The sequence below is a fragment of the Macrosteles quadrilineatus genome, unplaced genomic scaffold (genome assembly GCF_028750875.1).
Source record: "Macrosteles quadrilineatus isolate MER2022 unplaced genomic scaffold, UCM_ALF_1.0 Scaffold_4__1_contigs__length_99947679, whole genome shotgun sequence".
Lineage (NCBI taxonomy): Eukaryota > Metazoa > Arthropoda > Insecta > Hemiptera > Cicadellidae > Macrosteles > Macrosteles quadrilineatus.
Genome location: NW_026542597.1, coordinates 68898342 through 68916160, shown reverse-complemented (window position 1 = coordinate 68916160; position 17819 = coordinate 68898342). Strand labels below are relative to the sequence as shown.

The 17819-nt window shown below is 34.9% G+C and overlaps 1 protein-coding gene across 6 annotated transcripts in view; it reads right to left on the bottom strand.

The window, feature by feature from the left end:
- LOC128992591 (tyrosine-protein phosphatase non-receptor type 11-like) overlaps positions 1–17819 on the bottom strand; it is a 129204-nt gene that overhangs the window by 31969 nt on the left and 79416 nt on the right. Inside the window, exon 1 of one of the 6 annotated variants that reach the window (XM_054416244.1) lies at positions 10843–10953. The exons of 4 other annotated variants lie outside the window; for them this stretch is intronic. In XM_054416244.1, coding sequence (XP_054272219.1) covers positions 10843–10916 — 74 coding nt within the window. In that variant the 5' untranslated portion in view covers positions 10917–10953. Of the gene's footprint in view, positions 1–4910; positions 5045–10842; positions 10954–17819 lie in introns of those variants that run through there. One more of the 6 variants, XM_054416245.1, reaches the window with a different exon arrangement.

The window sequence follows — 17819 nt, the reverse complement described above, 5'->3', positions numbered from 1 at the left end:
AATGCGTTTCGTTGAATTCAAAAATAAATAACAGCAATTAAATTATACAGCTGATCAAAATGTAAACAATTATGTCCTTCATAAGGATAACATGGGAACTTTCAAAGCCACTGGGGCAGAGCCCAAGGGATTTTTTAAAAAATGTAAGGCCAGTTTGCAAATCTACGCGACACGCTCTTTCCAATGAGACGTCAATGGATAAAATCGGTTAAGAAATGGTGGAGAAGTTCAACCGACAAAGTTTCATGTAGCGTATTAATTATATAGATAATGCTAATTTCAAAAATCACCTTACAAAGTAACTATGAATCTTTTTTTGTTGCAATGGAAACTGACCAAAATTTACTTTGACCAACTCCATCTACAAACTTAAGATTTACGGAGGGTATATCACATACATGATATAGACAAATATTTTGGCATACTTCTTTATCTGACTATAAGTACAATTTCAGCTCAGTTTAAGTTAAGCGATCTTCCTTAACCACTTAGACATAATCCACATTTCCCCGTTAATACAACGGAAAATCTTTCCTAAAACGTATTTACTTTATACCAACTAATACAATTGTCCATCAAATAGCTTTCATTATACAGACTACACTCCAAAATCCTCTGTTTAAATCTATTCTCAATCATACTCAGCCCGTGGTTGTGGAGTTAGAGATGAGGAGGTGTGTGTTCTCTCAATGATACAGACCAAACAGAGCGAGACCTGGGTTTACTAATGAATCCGGAGAAATAACGGAGCCTACAGCGCTTCACACTGGTGAGAAAAGAGAAATTAACATAAAGCTGAGCATTGTATGACTCAGTTTAGGGAGTATACCTGGTTCAGAAACAGAATCTAGAGTTAACTTGGGTTAATTTACTAGTGGCAAGGTTCGCCCAAGGTAGATTGTTGAATTTAGGGTTTCAAGAGTTGATAACGTCATTGACCTGCAAAATTAACTGCCGGCGTTTCAGACCTTCCAATCCTTCTGATCCAGGGTAAACAAAAAACTATATGAATGACAGTTGATTTAATAATTCTATTTAGTCTTATGTTAGCTGCTGTTATGATTACATTCGATTCTGACTTAATTGAATGAGGATTGAAAACGTTACACTGTGTAATATTTTAGTTCCTTAGTTTTAGTTCCACTATTACTTGTTCACACAAAGTAGCGAGCAGTTCAGATTTACAAATATATTTAAAAGAAAATTCAAGATTCAAGAAATTCAAGATTGTGAGGGCTATTGGCGCATCAGTGCACTACGCCGAGTCCAGCTAACCTACATTTTGTCATTCACAATGTAAAAGACCATTCGAGATTCAGGAGAAGTTTATCCTATGAGTAGCTTTAGAGACATCTCACATGAAAAATTAGTAGTTCAATTATAACTTGCCCCGAAGATGGCATGATAGAACACATCCGAAACGCCGCGCGACGGCTAGAACAACGTGGTCACCCATCTTCCAAACATTAACATACAATAGTCTTGAGTTGATTTTTTGAAGCAGTCTAAATTATGACAAAAATATCTCCTCTACACCATCAAGCTAAATCCAGCAACCACGGGAACAAAATATTTATATCCAGCTTCGTACATACTATGGAGACTGGAAATTTCACCTAGAAGACCTTTCAAAGACCAATAAATTAATAACTACTAGGATTAGTCTAAACCTCCGCAACCCTACAATTTTGTCATTGTATTACTTAAAAGATTCAAATAAAAAACTGTAGAGCAAAATGTATCTAAAACATTGGTCTAAAACTGTACCAAATATCAATACTTTTCATCTAGCCTTAAATGATGGTAAATTAGCTAAATAATAAGTAATTTACTTCGTATAGCCTCAAATAAAAGATACATCCACACAGTTAATAAGTTTGATCTCAATGATATAAATTCATTTATTCATTTAAGTTAATTTACAATTCCCTTGTAATTTTTAAACCAAACACGATTTGCAAGGATGCTGGTGAATGACCCCGGTGTGTTTTCACTCTCGTCCAAAACAATAGGAGAGCAACAGATGCAGGCAAATATGATCCAACTTGTATTGATTGGGCCGTATGCCGCATTGCTACTGTACAACATGCATCTTTCCCACACTTTCAAAGTATATTATTCTATCCTCTAATACTACTTCGGTTAAATTATATTTATACTGAAAACCTAATTGTAAATTGCTTATCGTAGCATCATCATTTCATTCATTACATTAGATTAGGGATGGGTTTGGCTGAAATTTGATGACGAGTGTAAACCCCTAATGAAAAAGGATAGCAAAATCCAGTTCAGCACAAATACAAAATTGCTCTCTCTCGGAATCGAACCAGGTGGCATCTGATTGATCATTGATGGAAGCGACCACTCACCTATCAAGTCATTTAAATTTAGGTTTAAAATGTTTTACTAAACTATAACTTTTATAACAGACGAAATAATAATTTAAAATTATAAATTGTTTATAACGGGATTTACATTCAAATGAATATTTAGGTAGAGAAAAATGGCATTTTATATTTCTTTTTAACAAACAGATAAAAATAAAACATGGTTATCTAAAATCAGCAGCAGATATAGGCCAAAAGAAATCCCAGTTTAGAAAGCTCATTAATTATTTAAAATCCTTCAGAAATAATTAATGGTGAGTTTTCCTCCTTTACAAATTGATTTCTTAGTTAAGAGCTTGAGCGTTTTTCAACTGAATTTATAATGAAGTTCTTGGAATTTAACGAGTTTAATTAAGTTTTATATATTTAACCGTTTAACTTCTCACGAATTTAATTTATAAATAGAATAAAGTAACTCGAATTTAAATTCACCTTGATACCCTAAAATGGGCTAATGAGGCAATTTTCAAGAAATAAAAAACTTCACTAACCCGTTTTATTAAAAACTTTTTTTATAATAAACCTTAAAAGCTTCATATGTGTCACCAAAATCGCTATTCTATAACAAGTTTACATTTAAATCGTGCAATTTTGATCTTAAGAGCTAACTAGATCAAATTATGTAATGGATCAGTTTTAAAACTGTACAGATTTATATCCCTACAATTTTGAATCAATTTTCACTACTTATATACTATAGTGTCAAGTAAGAAAAGTTGGTTGGGGAAATTTCGAACCGCGCCTCAATGGTTCGGAAACCACACCTCTGAGTATATTCATAGGCAAAACACTACTTTATAAAACAAAATATAATGGGCCCCTCAGGCGAAAACAAATTTTCCCCAACTTCAATTTCTCCCTCTCGCAAAATACATAGGGTAATTTAATTATTTTTTTCCTAACATTAATGACAAGGAACAATAGTGATTTTCCCCCAGTAGCAATTGCTTAAACCAATTAGGGTAGTTTGAAAACATATGCAATTATTGTATTGTAATTTTCACGTATCCATCAGGTTCCTGTCTGTAAGTATTGAAACACTACAACACTCAACATAAACCTGCTTCTAGATACTGGTTTGGTCTCGAAACACCACACAGGTGAGGTTACAATTTTGGAAGTGATACCTTAATCTTAGACGTTGGCTAAGCTAACATTTTTAATCTACATAAAAATTGAAAAGTTAGTCAGTTTCAGAAAACGTTCAAGTTAAATTGAGGCCACAAAAATGTTGTAAAATATAGCACCGTTCCTTAGTTATACGTGATACCTACTTAATCGTACTAAACTAAAGAGGAAACTGGTTTTTAACTGAAAATATAATTATGAACCGATCCACTATCATAGCAAGGAAAACTCTAAAGGAAATATAACCTCAATAATATTAGACCATAGGAAAAGTTTCAAACCTTTCAATAATTATACTTGTTGCAGCATAGATTATAGTTTACCCTTAATGAATTGTTAAAATACAAAATGTTAACGTTACATGGGTACTACTGTATAAGCCTATCACGTTTTCGTGGTGATATTAATTTAATAATTTCATAGCCTAATAAGAAATCTTGATTTAAAAACCTTGCAGCAAAAATTTGGAAAATGTTGTTTTGAAAATGTAAACAAAATACAACTAAGGATGATTGAAAAAAAATCAGCAACTGATATAAAAATACTACAGTGTTATAAGCTTATTATAATAATCAGCTGTAAACATTGTTATCACGAAACATAACCTAAACTGTGACAATATGTATAATCTTTTTACGATTCACATGTGCTATACACAGAGGTTATACAAAGTTAAAAAAAAATTTCTGAAAACAGCATTCTAGGACTTAAAAATTGTTCACACGGGTTCGTTCCTTCTTTTTAATTAGTAATTTACAAATATGTTTACATTGTATAATTATTTCTACTGCATTTACATTTTTCTCAAACATTAAGAAATCCTTCAGAAATATTCCTATATTAATCTTGGTCATTATTATTTATCGTTACGAAATGTCAACGGACAAAAACTGTTCGACGCAATCAATTCTATTCATGTTAAATTTTACTTTAAAGCAATGGTCAAAACATAAACAATAAGTTCTCACCGCATTGCAAACCACAAATTAAAAACAGTTCTCAAAACATTGGTGTAAACCTCCTAAATGAAATTCATCGTTGGACCTACATTTTAATAGAATTATTCAACGCAATTCAATTTTTTGTTAAATTTTACGGTATAAAAATATGTAAAAATAAACAATTAAATGATGCGAACCAAGGATTTGGTTTTCAAAATTTAGGACTTAATCCTCCTTGGGAAATCTCCTTGGGATTTAAAGTAATTAATATTCTAACAGATGATTCTTCTCATGTTAAATTTTACTTTCAATCCATTGTCAAAACAAAAACAATAAGCGCACACCACATTGACAAGAAATACAACCAACCCCTACATCTCTCGATCACATCGTTTTCTCGTTACAAGCCCAACCACCCCCTTTAACCCCAAAATCAATACTCAATGTTACTTACAGTGACAACTGCCTCTTATGGGACTTGAGGTGGGTAAGGGCAGTTCCAATGAGGACCTTAGCCGCGGGTACGACCAACCCTGCAGTTCTAGAGGAGACTGCCGCCCAGCGTCGCTTAGCCGCCCCTTGGCCACCCTCCCCGCCCACTCCGTCGCACCCCTGTATGCGCATGCCACTACCGTGCCGTGCACTCACGTGCGCGCGCTGACAGAGACTACTGACTACTGACTGACTGACACAAGCGGCGCGGTGCTAGTAGAGCGGAGCGGTGGTGGGGGTACGCACTGCGCAGTTGTGGGGGAATGTAAACATGCGCAGTAATCACGTAGACCAGTTGACCAGTTCCGTTGATAGACCGATTGGGAAACTAGAGCGTTTTGCGTTCTTCGCCTAGATCAGATACTACAGCTCATGTGACTGAGTTTCATCTGTGACTACCAACTGAAGTAGACATGTCAATATCACGATGAAGCTGAGGCTAATAGTAATTACGCCTTTAACAAAGTGCATTGCTGCCAACTGTGTTTTTTCTGTCCTACACACTATCGCTCTTTCAAATTAAGTCAAACTAAAAGAAGGACCACTTGTTTTAGACTACAGCGTATCTAACGTATTAAAGTTATTTTATAGTGTTGTAAATACAGAAAAAATCAATTCCATTAACTAAAAGTTAGGCCATAGCCCACAACAGCTCAAGTAAACTACTGCTCTTTCAAATTAAGTCAAACTAAAAGAAGGACCACTTGTTTTAGACTACAGCGTATCTAACGTATTAAAGTTATTTTATAGTGTTGTAAATACAGAAAAAATCAATTCCATTAACTAAAAGTTAGGCCATAGCCCACAACAGCTCAAGTAAACTACTGTTGTTTGTTTGTTGTCAAATCACGGGCGTATTTTAAGATATCTACAAGTCAATCAAGGAACTTAGCAGCGGACATAAAAAATATACTTCACTATACTGCACTACATTCGGTCATAACCTTTGAATTATTCCGCTTTTTTAGTAAGGGAAAGTAAGGTGAAAATATACCAAACAACTTTGTCATAGTTAAAATAATAATCATCACGCCTAATTCTACACCCATAGCTGCCAGTAAAACGATTCGGCTATTTGGCCAATTTTCAAAACATTGAAATGTATAAATAGATACTGATGGAAGTATCATATTGCTAATAAAAACAATGTAAATTGACTATCTGTAAGCAATAAATGCTGGTTCAGTAAATTCTGGAGATTTTCACTCAACAATTATTCTCCAATTAAGAAATTAAATCACCCACTCATGTTACTGCTGAACGCTTGATCGACTGGGTTGAGTGTTGAGTGTTTACTTCGTAACGTGATTACTAGTTCAATCATAGTAAAAGCCAAATCCTCGAGAATGTTGGAATAGTCTTAAACAACTCTATCGTCAATCAATGACTTGTTCATAGATTATCAAACATCTATAAACATCAGGGAATTAACTAAATAGCTTCAACCCATCCAAAACAAACATTAAAACTTTCCACGAGTGTTTCCATGTTTTAAACAAGAGTTGTGTTGGACAGAGAACAAACATACAGTTCAATTATCAATTATCAATTATCAATCATTAAGATGGGGACGCCACTTAGGTGCGTATTTTAGTTTTAGGCGTAAAAGGTATTAGTTATTAATTATAAATACTACTGTTAATGGTCAATGTACAATCTTCTGTGACAATATGGTATGACTAAAATAATACATTAACTTAAGAGACGGTGACAATCAGGTAACGAATTTATGGACTTTAAGAGACTTTAAGTTGATCAGTTGTTCCATTATTACATTTTTAGTGTTTAGTTGTGTTTCATTTCGAGTAGGCCTGGAAGGTATTGAATCCGATGAGTTAAAAGATTTCTCTTATATTTTAAGGTTAAATTTTACAAGTCATTTTTCTCTTCGAAGATATTAGAGGTTAAGGAGTGGTTAGAAATTTTATTTGAAAAAAAAAATTACATAGTAAAATAACAAAAAAATAACATTCAACAGCAAAACGCAGGCCAGAAACATGTTTAAGGTTGTACGTTCAAATTTAGTTCAAACCTAAAAAATCAAACGTGTTAAACTGATAGTAAAGTAGCACAAGGAGAACCCAAATATATTCTGATATAATAAAATCAAAAGTTTTATGTGGTACTACTGTTATTAAAAAGACTGGTAAAAAAGTAAGCAACTTGAGAATTTGTGGCACAAAGAAACCCAAACGTATGATTATCTACTGTAGTAAACAGCAAAGCCAAAAGAATACCTATGTCTTCCGTGGTAATGTGATACTCTTTTTGTAAAAAATCAGGCGGGAAATAAAAGTAAGCAGTTTGTAAACAGGTGGCACAAGGAAAACCAAACATATGCTAATCTAGTAAACAGCAAAGCCAGGTCAATGTGATTCCCGTCGCGTACACAGCCCCGAGTTACCTTGACTCGTGTGTCGACGGTTTTCAGTTGACTTTGACTTCCCAAACAACATTTCAAACTCAATTTATTTAAATATCTAAACGTCACAATTTTTAGAACACTGCAGTTCTTTTAAAGGGAATGTAAACGTAGCCAAATTGTAAAATAACGGTCGAAACTCGTATGCTCTGACACTGACAGCGCTTGCTGACGAAAGAATCAATAATGTAAACACGTTTTTACTTGAAAGCTTGTGACTTGCTTTCCATAATGAATATATTTTGTCAAAAGTTTTTCACGCAAAACTAAGTGACAACCGATTGATTATCTACAGACTTAAAGGCAACGATAACAACGTTATTTAACACAACTCCAGCTTAAAATTAATTTATTTCCCGGTCCAGAAACTGCGCAAACAAAACTATTTAAACAACATAAACTCATAGCAACAAACTACAAACTTAAAAACAACCATTGTGACCCTCTACACCTCATACTATATCATTTACGGACACAGAAACTGTGAAACAAACATACAAACTTGAAAACAATGATAGTGACTCTGACCCTAAACAAAAGTAAACCTAATTCTAAATCATTTCCTGACAAAGAAACTTTTCGAAGTTTCTTTGTAAAGCAAGTTTTCGAACTTGCTTTCCTAATTGAAGACCGTGAGAAACGAAATTTAAAATTACATAAATTAAAAATAAATATAAAATTTGACAAATTGATGAAGACCTTCAACATTGTATAACGCCACATTCTATACATAGACACCCCGCTGTATTATTGCTCTACACTAGAATTGCAAAGACCTTCCGGACTAGATTGACAAAGAGAGAAAATTAATTTTCTACTAATTTAATCCTACCAATAAGTGAGAAAGTTTGGATGTATGGATAGATGTTTATGGCTAGTAAAAATTTGCGAAAAAAACTGGTCGGATTGGGCTGAAATTCGGTGTGATAATAGCTCACATTCCCGATTAACATATAGACACATTCTTATCTCAAAAATCCTTTCGGGCTCCGCCCCAGTGGCTCTGGAGTTTCCCATGTTAACCTTATGAGTGTTCATATTTAAAAGGAATAAAAGAATTTTGTCAGCTGTTTCAACTAAACAAGTTGGTTCTATGAGAATGAGATTAAATAGCATTAAAAAGTTATAAGGTTTACCACAGGGTGCAGCACTATTATTATTTGTAATTTATGACAACACTTAATTTGAACCAACTAGCAACAAAAAACTGTGAAAAATGAGAACTTCAACTTTTTTGTTTAGGTGCAGTGGTAAAACATTATGGCTATATTAGATGTGCAATTATGGCATACCGTGCATACATATAGCACCTATACTATAGCATATCGTAAATTAAAAGAACCAAATTTTCTTAAACCGTGTCCTCTCCCATTGTAAACGCAAAGCACGAGTATAACTGCAATAAGCATTTTATACTTATTCGTCAACCCCGTACGAAGGACAGGTACTCTGCTGGTAAGTAATAAAAGCTCAAGGACAAAACTAGACGTCAGGTAAAACAGATAATTGACACGCCTAGCACTAAATTATTATTTCGCACGGAAATTGTGAATACATGCTTCATTGAAAATGGAAAAAACAAGTCCTGAACTAAACCAACATAGAACTAAAAAAAATTACACCAATTTCAATGTCCGTGGATATTGAAACTCGAAACTCTTATTAATAATGCCCCACACAGATAATGTAGTAACGTACCCATCTAAAGAATGTTGATACAAGCAATCTAAAACCAGTTTAACGTATTCACAGGGAACAACTTTAAAAAACTGACAAAGCTTTACTACTACCATAGATAAAACATACTCCATTAGTACATTTCGCATCTTTGTGTACCAGCTGAAGAAAATAATATTGTTAGTTCCGTCCAGTGCACTGTAGCGGCCGTGTTTTGTTTACAATTTGTTTCTTGCTATTTCAGTCATAACCTCGTTTGACCAAATACATCAATCTTATATTAAACACAATAACTCGTCCCCTAGTTATACAGGGTGGCTGAAAAGTAACTTGCACCCCCCCTTAACTTTTCAACCATTTGAGATATTTGAAATCTGTTTGCAGCAACCTTCTTAGATATGAGGGGCTACAATAGTTATGGTCAATTTTGAAAATTTTGCCCTTAGGGGTAGTGGTGGTAGGGGGTAGCTTAACATTTTCACATGACAAGTATAGTCGAGTTTGGTATCATTTTACAGGTCTTCAGAAAACATAAAAATTAACGTAATGAAAACCAAAATCGGCCAACTAATAACAAAATGGCGCCCTAAAACGTTTCAAATCCATATAACCATGAGTGTGGCTGAAAATTAACTTGCACCCCCTTTTACTTTTGAACTATTTGAGATATTTGAAATCGGTTTGCGGCAACTTGTTTGCATATGAAGGGCTACAATAATTATGGTCAGTTTTGAAAATTTTGCCCTTAGGGGTAGTGGGGGTAAGGGGTAGCTCAAAATTTTCAAATAGCAAGTATAGTCAAGTTTGGTATCATTTTACAGGTCATGACGAAACATAAAAATTTACATAAAGAAAATAGAAATCTGAGCATTAATAACAAAATTGCAGTTCAAAACTACTTTTAATGACCATTGTCTTAATCAATTTTAGCTGCCATTTTGTTATTAATGCTCCGATTTCTATTTTCTTTATGTTAATTTTTATGTTTCACCAAGACCTGTAAAATAATACCAAACTCAACTATACTTGCTATTTGAAAATTTTGAGCTACCCCCTACCACCACTACCCCTAAGGGCAAAATTTTCAAAACTGACCATAATTATTGTAGCCCTTCAAATCCAAACAAGTTGCCGCAAACCGATTTCAAATATCTCAAATAGTTAAAAAGTTAAAGGGAGTGAAAGTTAATTTTCAGCCACACTCATGGTTATATGGATTTGAAACGTTTTAGGGCGCCATTTTGTTATTAGTTGGCCGATTTTGGTTTTCTTTACGTCAATTTTTATGTTTTCTGAAGACCTGTAAAATGATACCAAACTCGACTATACTTGTCATTTGAAAATGTTAAGCTACCCCCTACCCCCACTACCCCTAAGGGCAAAGTTTTCAAAATTGACCATAATTATTGTAGCCCCTCATATCTAAGAAGGTTGCCGCAAACAGATTTCAAATATCTCAAATGGTTGAAAAGTTAAGGGGGGGTGCAAGTTACTTTTCAGCCACCCTGTATAACAAAACAGTAAAGCACGTATCATTAAATTAACCATAAAATAATAGAGAAAAACTTCGTCAACATTACTGATCAGAGCCACCAACATAGACACGAAAAACGAGCTTCACAAATTTACAATTGGATGAAAAGTCTGCTTGTGTTGGTTAAATGATACTACGTCTTTGAACGTTGTCACCTCTATATATTCCCGTATACATTAACTATAAAACCTTTATACGACTGAGATCGTCGAGGCAAAAATCAAAACATACAAAAGACCAAACTTTACGACAATGACTCACCTATCTTCAGAAGCTGTAACACTAGGTTCACTACACTGAAGTAGCGATATGCAGATTAAACTTTGTCGACACATGACACTGTAAGCCTTGTATCACAGTCACCATTACCGGGAAACTGAGCATCTGAGCAACTGAGCAACTCAGGTGTGTGGGCAACTGAGCAATCAGGAAACTTCCACTGGACCTCCTCCGCCAGTGACCTTTGCTCATTCAAATCATATGGGACAATTTTCTGCGACATTGGGTAAGATTGCCAGCTGAGGGCAGTTTTTTTCCAGCTGGGATGTTTGGCATTGGAGGATTATTGTTTGAGATTTTATAGATTTTTTTTCATGAGGATATTTGAGTAAAATCTTTATGAGCTGCAAACATTAGAAGGTTACAGAGCTTTACTTGATTTTAGAACAATCTGTTTATCAAAATATACACGTATTAACCTCTTTAATCTGCGTTCAATACTTATATCGACATTTAAGTTATGGAAAGGGATCGAAGTATTGCTTTGGACTAAATTTTTCATGAGAGTATTTAAGTGCAAATTTGATTGCGTTAAACTTTGTGTTGGCATTAGAGATTGAACTGTTTTCACTTGAATGTCAATTTATCTTTAACGAATTTGTTGGCTACTTTTACTTTCTGCTTAGACGTCTTGGATGAATATAATAAACGAGTCCAGATTTTGCTGTGTTAAAGACACATTTTTGCATTACGATTTAATTCTGCTTCAAATATGCATTACCTTCGATTACGACATTGTAAGTATGACTTTCAACTTATCTCAACAATTTGATGAAGAGATTATTCAAAAAGCAACAGAATTTCTGACGATATTGGGAACTATTTAAAACGGATGCGTTTCATATAAATAGTTTTCAGAACGTGGACTATAAAGCAATATTTCAAGAACTTAGTATTGGCTTCAAGAAATATGAAGATTGTGTGAAATGCATTTTATCCTGCAACCGCTTTGGCGTGGATGTCCTCTAGACAAACGCATCAACGATAATTCGCATTCTGATCGTGTAAAAGAGCTCAAGCAGCTACCAGTTTTTCCAGAGACAGATTTTTTGTCAGACTCCTGACAAAACAACCATCTTACAGTTTCGAAGGCTGAAGAGAAGTCCTAGATCAGCCCCAGTCAGCCCATCACCCACTGAAATTTCACAATGGCGTCATAATCTTCTAACTAATCGATCCTCATTTATTCATACACTCATCCTTCATCCATCATTCTCTGAAAAAGACACCAAGGTGTGTCTGCATTGTTAAGATGATTCAGTAAAGTTTTTCTAATAATTAGTGAATTTTAAATACTGTTGCAAAGCCATTTGGAACTTGATATCTTAGAGGTCTTTCGGTCAGTTTAAACTATCATAGTACGGAAATTTAAGAGATGAATATGACTTCTATATTAGCTCTTTCTACGTAGGTTGATTTGTCGATGTCCTCCTTTGGCTAAATCCGGCTACAATAGACTCACTCATATGGGATGTCAGCTTCCTCTCAATTCAACGCTTTAATTCTTATTGGCAACTTTAAATTCTCAAAAAGAAGTAGGAAAAATCCTCTTCAAATTGAAGTTCCCTTAAAAGATTAGAGAAATTGTTATTAAATATTGATAGTTTACGCAAGAATACTTAGGGGATGTTAATTATCCTCTTAAAATGTGTCCTCTCTAGCAATGATTCAACAATGTAAAGCGGAAACTCTCTTGAGTAATTACTAAATACCATTAGCATAACGAGCCATCAAGAAAATTAAACGCTCATCAAGATTCGGGTCGATACAATGAATCAATGTGTTGACTCATACTGAATATATTGCTTCCTATGAAATTACTTCTCTTCGCACTTTTTACTTCGTACGTACGAACAGTATTAATGTCGATCTACAAATTAACATGTTTTAGAAAACTAAATTTGAAATCCTGATCGAAAAGTAAAGTTCAGTTAAAAAAATCTAAATATCATCAAACTTTGACAACTTTAAACCTAAATAATTCAATTTGAACACCAGAATAATATTTCTCATAGGCCTACTACATAAAAATCTGAAGAGAGCTTTAATTTGGAGTTTTTGGATTTAAGAAAATTTTACAGAGATCTTTACTTGTTATCAATCATAGACATGTAAATAAGTAGTAATGTATCGGGTCGTAATAATGATTTAATCACTGAAGACTGTTTAAATTTGTTTTCCATGCCCATTTACGTTAAGGTGCGTTGATGTCGATTAAATATTAAATGATGACGAATTGTGGATATTTATAGGCATGCACTGTGAATGCGATAGTCCCTGGTGTGGATTAACGTCCGCACGAGTGAGTACTACCACTACCCACAGTGCTATCCTGATAATTAAACCAATGTATAATACCAAGGCAAAAAAATGTGGTTCGGATTCCACTATAAACTGTAGGTCCCTTAGTTGCCATTAGCTGTATGGGCTATTAATTAACAGCTGTGTCTAAGGAATGTCGGCCTTAGTCACTAACAAGACTACAAGATCGCGCCACTCATCCTACACTCATCTCCATTCATACTTGGCTTAAAATGCCTACTATGTATGGTCGCCATTTCATAAAAAAGTATTAAAGTATTAAGTATTAAGTATTAAATGTTTTATCTTATTTTAGGGTAAAATTGTAGGCCTACAGTGCCACTCTTTAGCAATCAGAACCGGTTTTTTGTAAAAAATAATTTTAACTTTGGTGCAATACAGTAACAAGTCATAAATATGGCGTATTGAAACACACTCTACAAATATCGAACATAATCATCCTAAAGATGTCTCAGCAGATTTTAAGGACGAAGGATGAATTCGTTAAGGCTGTATTTACCACACAATAAAATTAACATTTATTTTAGGGACATTACTTGACTGACTAATAGGGTAAACAAACAGAAAATGATAAATAAAAAATATGCAATTCCTAATTGATTTTCAATTTATTTATTTGTTTGTAACCAGAAGGAGGTATTTACACAGGAAATGAGCATAAAAGTACCGGGAACGACAACTCACAAAGATGATATTTTGAGCCAACGCCGCCTGCGCAGGGTCGCTCACAAGACATTACACAGACACGGTGGGTGTCGCACGAATGACTCACTCATTGATCACCTGCGCTCGTGACGTAATCGGCATCACAACAAGTCTCGTTATGGAAGTCACTGTTGACCTTTATTATTGAAACTGGAGTTATGTGTGGTGTTTATTGAACGGGTTATAAAGATACTCAACATCTATACAGCCATGAGAAGCATAAATCAGTTGTCTTCTACATTTATTATCCTCACGGATCAGCTAAATGATCTAATTAAGGTTAATTCTGTCCGGTTCATTTTTAAAACGCAGGAAACAAATTTTTAGAAACCAACTTTTGAAATATTTAAACTGTATATAACCACATGTAAATTATTACTGTTTCTGTTATATTATAACAACAACAACAAAAAATACACATGAATTGTTACTTCCACAAAAAAAAAAAAAACATTTGGGCGTAATCAGCGTACTCAAACGTCATATAAATTAAACCCACAACAGCACAGGCTCAACGTTTTTACTAAGACGAACAGTCTACTTTATATATGCATAGTAAATGAAATTTCAAGCCTGACATTAATTAATATACGTACCCATTCCCTATAGCCTTTTGGCTAATTTTTTAATTTTTTTTGCCAAAAACTTTCAAACACCTAATCACATGAAGATATTACCAGTCGTACTGCATGTATAAAAATATTTTCTCAAATACTACATAAATATTCTCCATAGGTTAATAAAAAAAAAACAATAATGGTTAATACTCTACCTTTAATTCTGCTAAGATAATAAATAAGTTTTAGTTATAGATTAACACACAATCTTTACGGTTAAGCCTACTACTAATTGAACAACAAATCATTTCAAACTTTCAACATTAAAAACCACATTTTCTAAGCAAGGTAACACAAATGAACACTCCAACCCATCGTTCAAACATTAAAAATCCCATTTACCCTTGAGAAAAAAATCAAAAGGGAAAAAATCTTTTAAATAGCTCTCCGTCTTTACCCCAACAAAGACTTAGAGATGAGACAGTTTAAATAAGCTTTACGAGCCTTTGTGGCTTTTACTTTCCTCAGATATTTCACAGAGATGGCTTTACAGTGAAGACAAGAGAGAGAGGGAGGGAGGACGATGCTGTCGTAGCATTAAACATTCACCAGCACCGGACAAACATTGTGTTTATTCACATCTCACAGCTCGACAAGGCTGTCTCTCAAGTGTGTACTTTCAGCGCAAACCACTTCTCGCAGAATACATTCAGCGACAAATATTGTGAGGAAATATTTTCCTTTCGCGTTTCAATGTGTTCTCGAGAGAATTTTGATTGAAATAAATTTGAGACAGTTTGAGTAGTGCTCATCAGAAAGGGGGTTTTAATATAAGAATATACAATAGTTGAATATATAAAGCTGTTTTTGGATTTTTAATTATAAAAATCTGAATCCGAACAACAAATATTTAAAAAGTATGAGAATTAGGCTGAACCTTTTTGCGGATTGCTGAGAAAAATCAAATTATAGTACATCAAAAGATAGATTTACTTAGATACTGACAACTGAGTTATTTCGGGGTTTTCACTAACCAAAAGAAACTAGGTGCAGAATTTAATTTGTAACTGATAGTATAAAAAAGTAGGTTACATTAATAATGTGGAAAATGTGTTTTTAATGTACCAATGTTTTTTAGAGAAATCTTCCATTTACCGTTTTTGGGAAATCCTGGGACTTCATTACAAATCTTCCCAGTCTCTAGATCAATTCAGAATGTACTATGTACTACGACTGGTTAAGTGGATTACAGATCAGGACCAGTCGGGCGTATGATTCGAATTTAAATACCGTTGACACCAAATGTTGGTTATACCTATGTGACAATGCCATGACCTGTTTATAGACAACCAATCTACAAAAAGATATTTATCTCGAGTGAGACAAGCTGCATCAGAGAACCTCCTCCTTTAAAGCCATACAATAATTCACTTATGTATCGCCAATTCAAATCGATGCATTTCATAAACTACAACTCATTGTTGCATTCCAAAACAGTAAATAGCAAATAAAGCGAGTGTGTACATTTGAAACTCGTTTGAAGCCCCAATCCTCCACACATCAAATTGACGTTAGCTCACTTCTCAACGCCTCTTCCGGCGGACCCCTGGTACGGTATGACAACCGCGGGGGCGCGAAGTTCCAGGGTCAACCAATCTCAAGGCCATCTTCGCAATTATCGTCCAGCTGTTCCATAAAGGCGACACCTGATCAGCTGCTCGGACAAAAACGCGGGAAACGGATGTCTGCAAGTGTCGCCGAACACCTATTTATGGAGGGAACGAAAGCACAAGTAAACATGGTGGATGTTAATTGAGAGTGCGTGAGGTAAATGTTGAAGAGCTAAAACCAAGTTTCCTTGTCACATGTTTCAGTACGTGAAGATAATGTGGGTAAGACTGGCTATACAAGTTCTAGGAATTTTTTAACCAGTATAATGTCGGAATTTCGTGTTAAGATGTTTAATTGATGTAATGTTATCTTTCGCAAGGCAGACTATTTAAATTCTTCGAGTTTGACCCGGTCGCAGATTTAAACCAGCTTGGCGTCACAAGTCTGGAGCGAAGATCACGTTTATTCATCTCAAGTTAGTTGCTGTAAATCTTAGCTGAAAAATTATGCTTTATGACATATCTTGATATTAGAGAATTTCTCATTCTGCATGACGTCTCCGGCCACCATCAAGACAATCTGTTACACAATAATATCTCCTGCTATTGTGGGAGCACCTTAAGTCTGCACGACAAATTATCCGTTCTTGCATGACATCTCCAGAAATTCTCAACCCGGTTAAGTAGGCTATAGCAAATTCTGATCTGATAACTTCAACTGAACACCAAACTCCGTTGTTTCGTCAGACAGTCTCATAACATACCATTCATAATCGTGGAACAACCTCTTGAAGGACCAGAAAATGTCTGATCGTTGGACAATCACGTGATCCATGTACAGTACTCTTAATGAAGTCTGACACTCGTCGGAAAACCACTTAACTTCTGACTGCCCTACACCTGGATAGCTACTGACCGACGTAAAATCGTTTACTAGAATAATTAAGTAGAACACTCCTAATCAGAAAACAGACTGTTGATTGCCAGGTAACCTCGTACGCTACTTCTGAACGTCCCACGTAGTCCTACGAGTAGAACGCTATTGTTCACCAGACAACTTCACAGAATTTACTGATTTCTGGAAACCTCATAAGAGACTCATGTTTTCGGAAAAGCAAAGGAGTACTAATGTTCTCCGTACAACTTCATAGACGACTGCCGATCATCAAACAACTTCATGGGCGACTTCTGAACGCCGAATAGGGACTTATTCTGATCCCTTGAAATCAACATAGATAACTCATGTTTGCTGGACATCTTCCCAGACGACATTCAATGACCTGAACATTCCCTAGACAGCTCCTTTATTGATGTACTATCTCCTAGAACACTCATGCTTTCAAAAAATCTCACGTTGTCTCGCGTCATATTAAACACTCCTGACCACCAGACACCCTGAGAGGCCACTCCCGATATGAAAAATTCAAAGGCAGCTTCTGATCGTTACTTGAAGTCCTAGAGCCCATTCAGCCCAACCTTATATATGACCACTAATTGACAGTCAGCCACGTAGGCAATCCATAACTCATCTCTTTCTTCTAGATAACTCCTGACCATCGCAAAACCTCCAGGACAATACACTCTCGTCCATCTAAGGCACACTTCCTGTTCGTTGTTCTAACATCTTCTCCAATAAGTAAAATCTCCAGAGCACCATCTGATTGTTTTACAGTCTCCCTTATTGAAGCAAAAACTTCATAAAATCTTATGACCGTAGTACAAACATATTCACCAATAACTAAAATCTCCAGAGCACCAACTGATT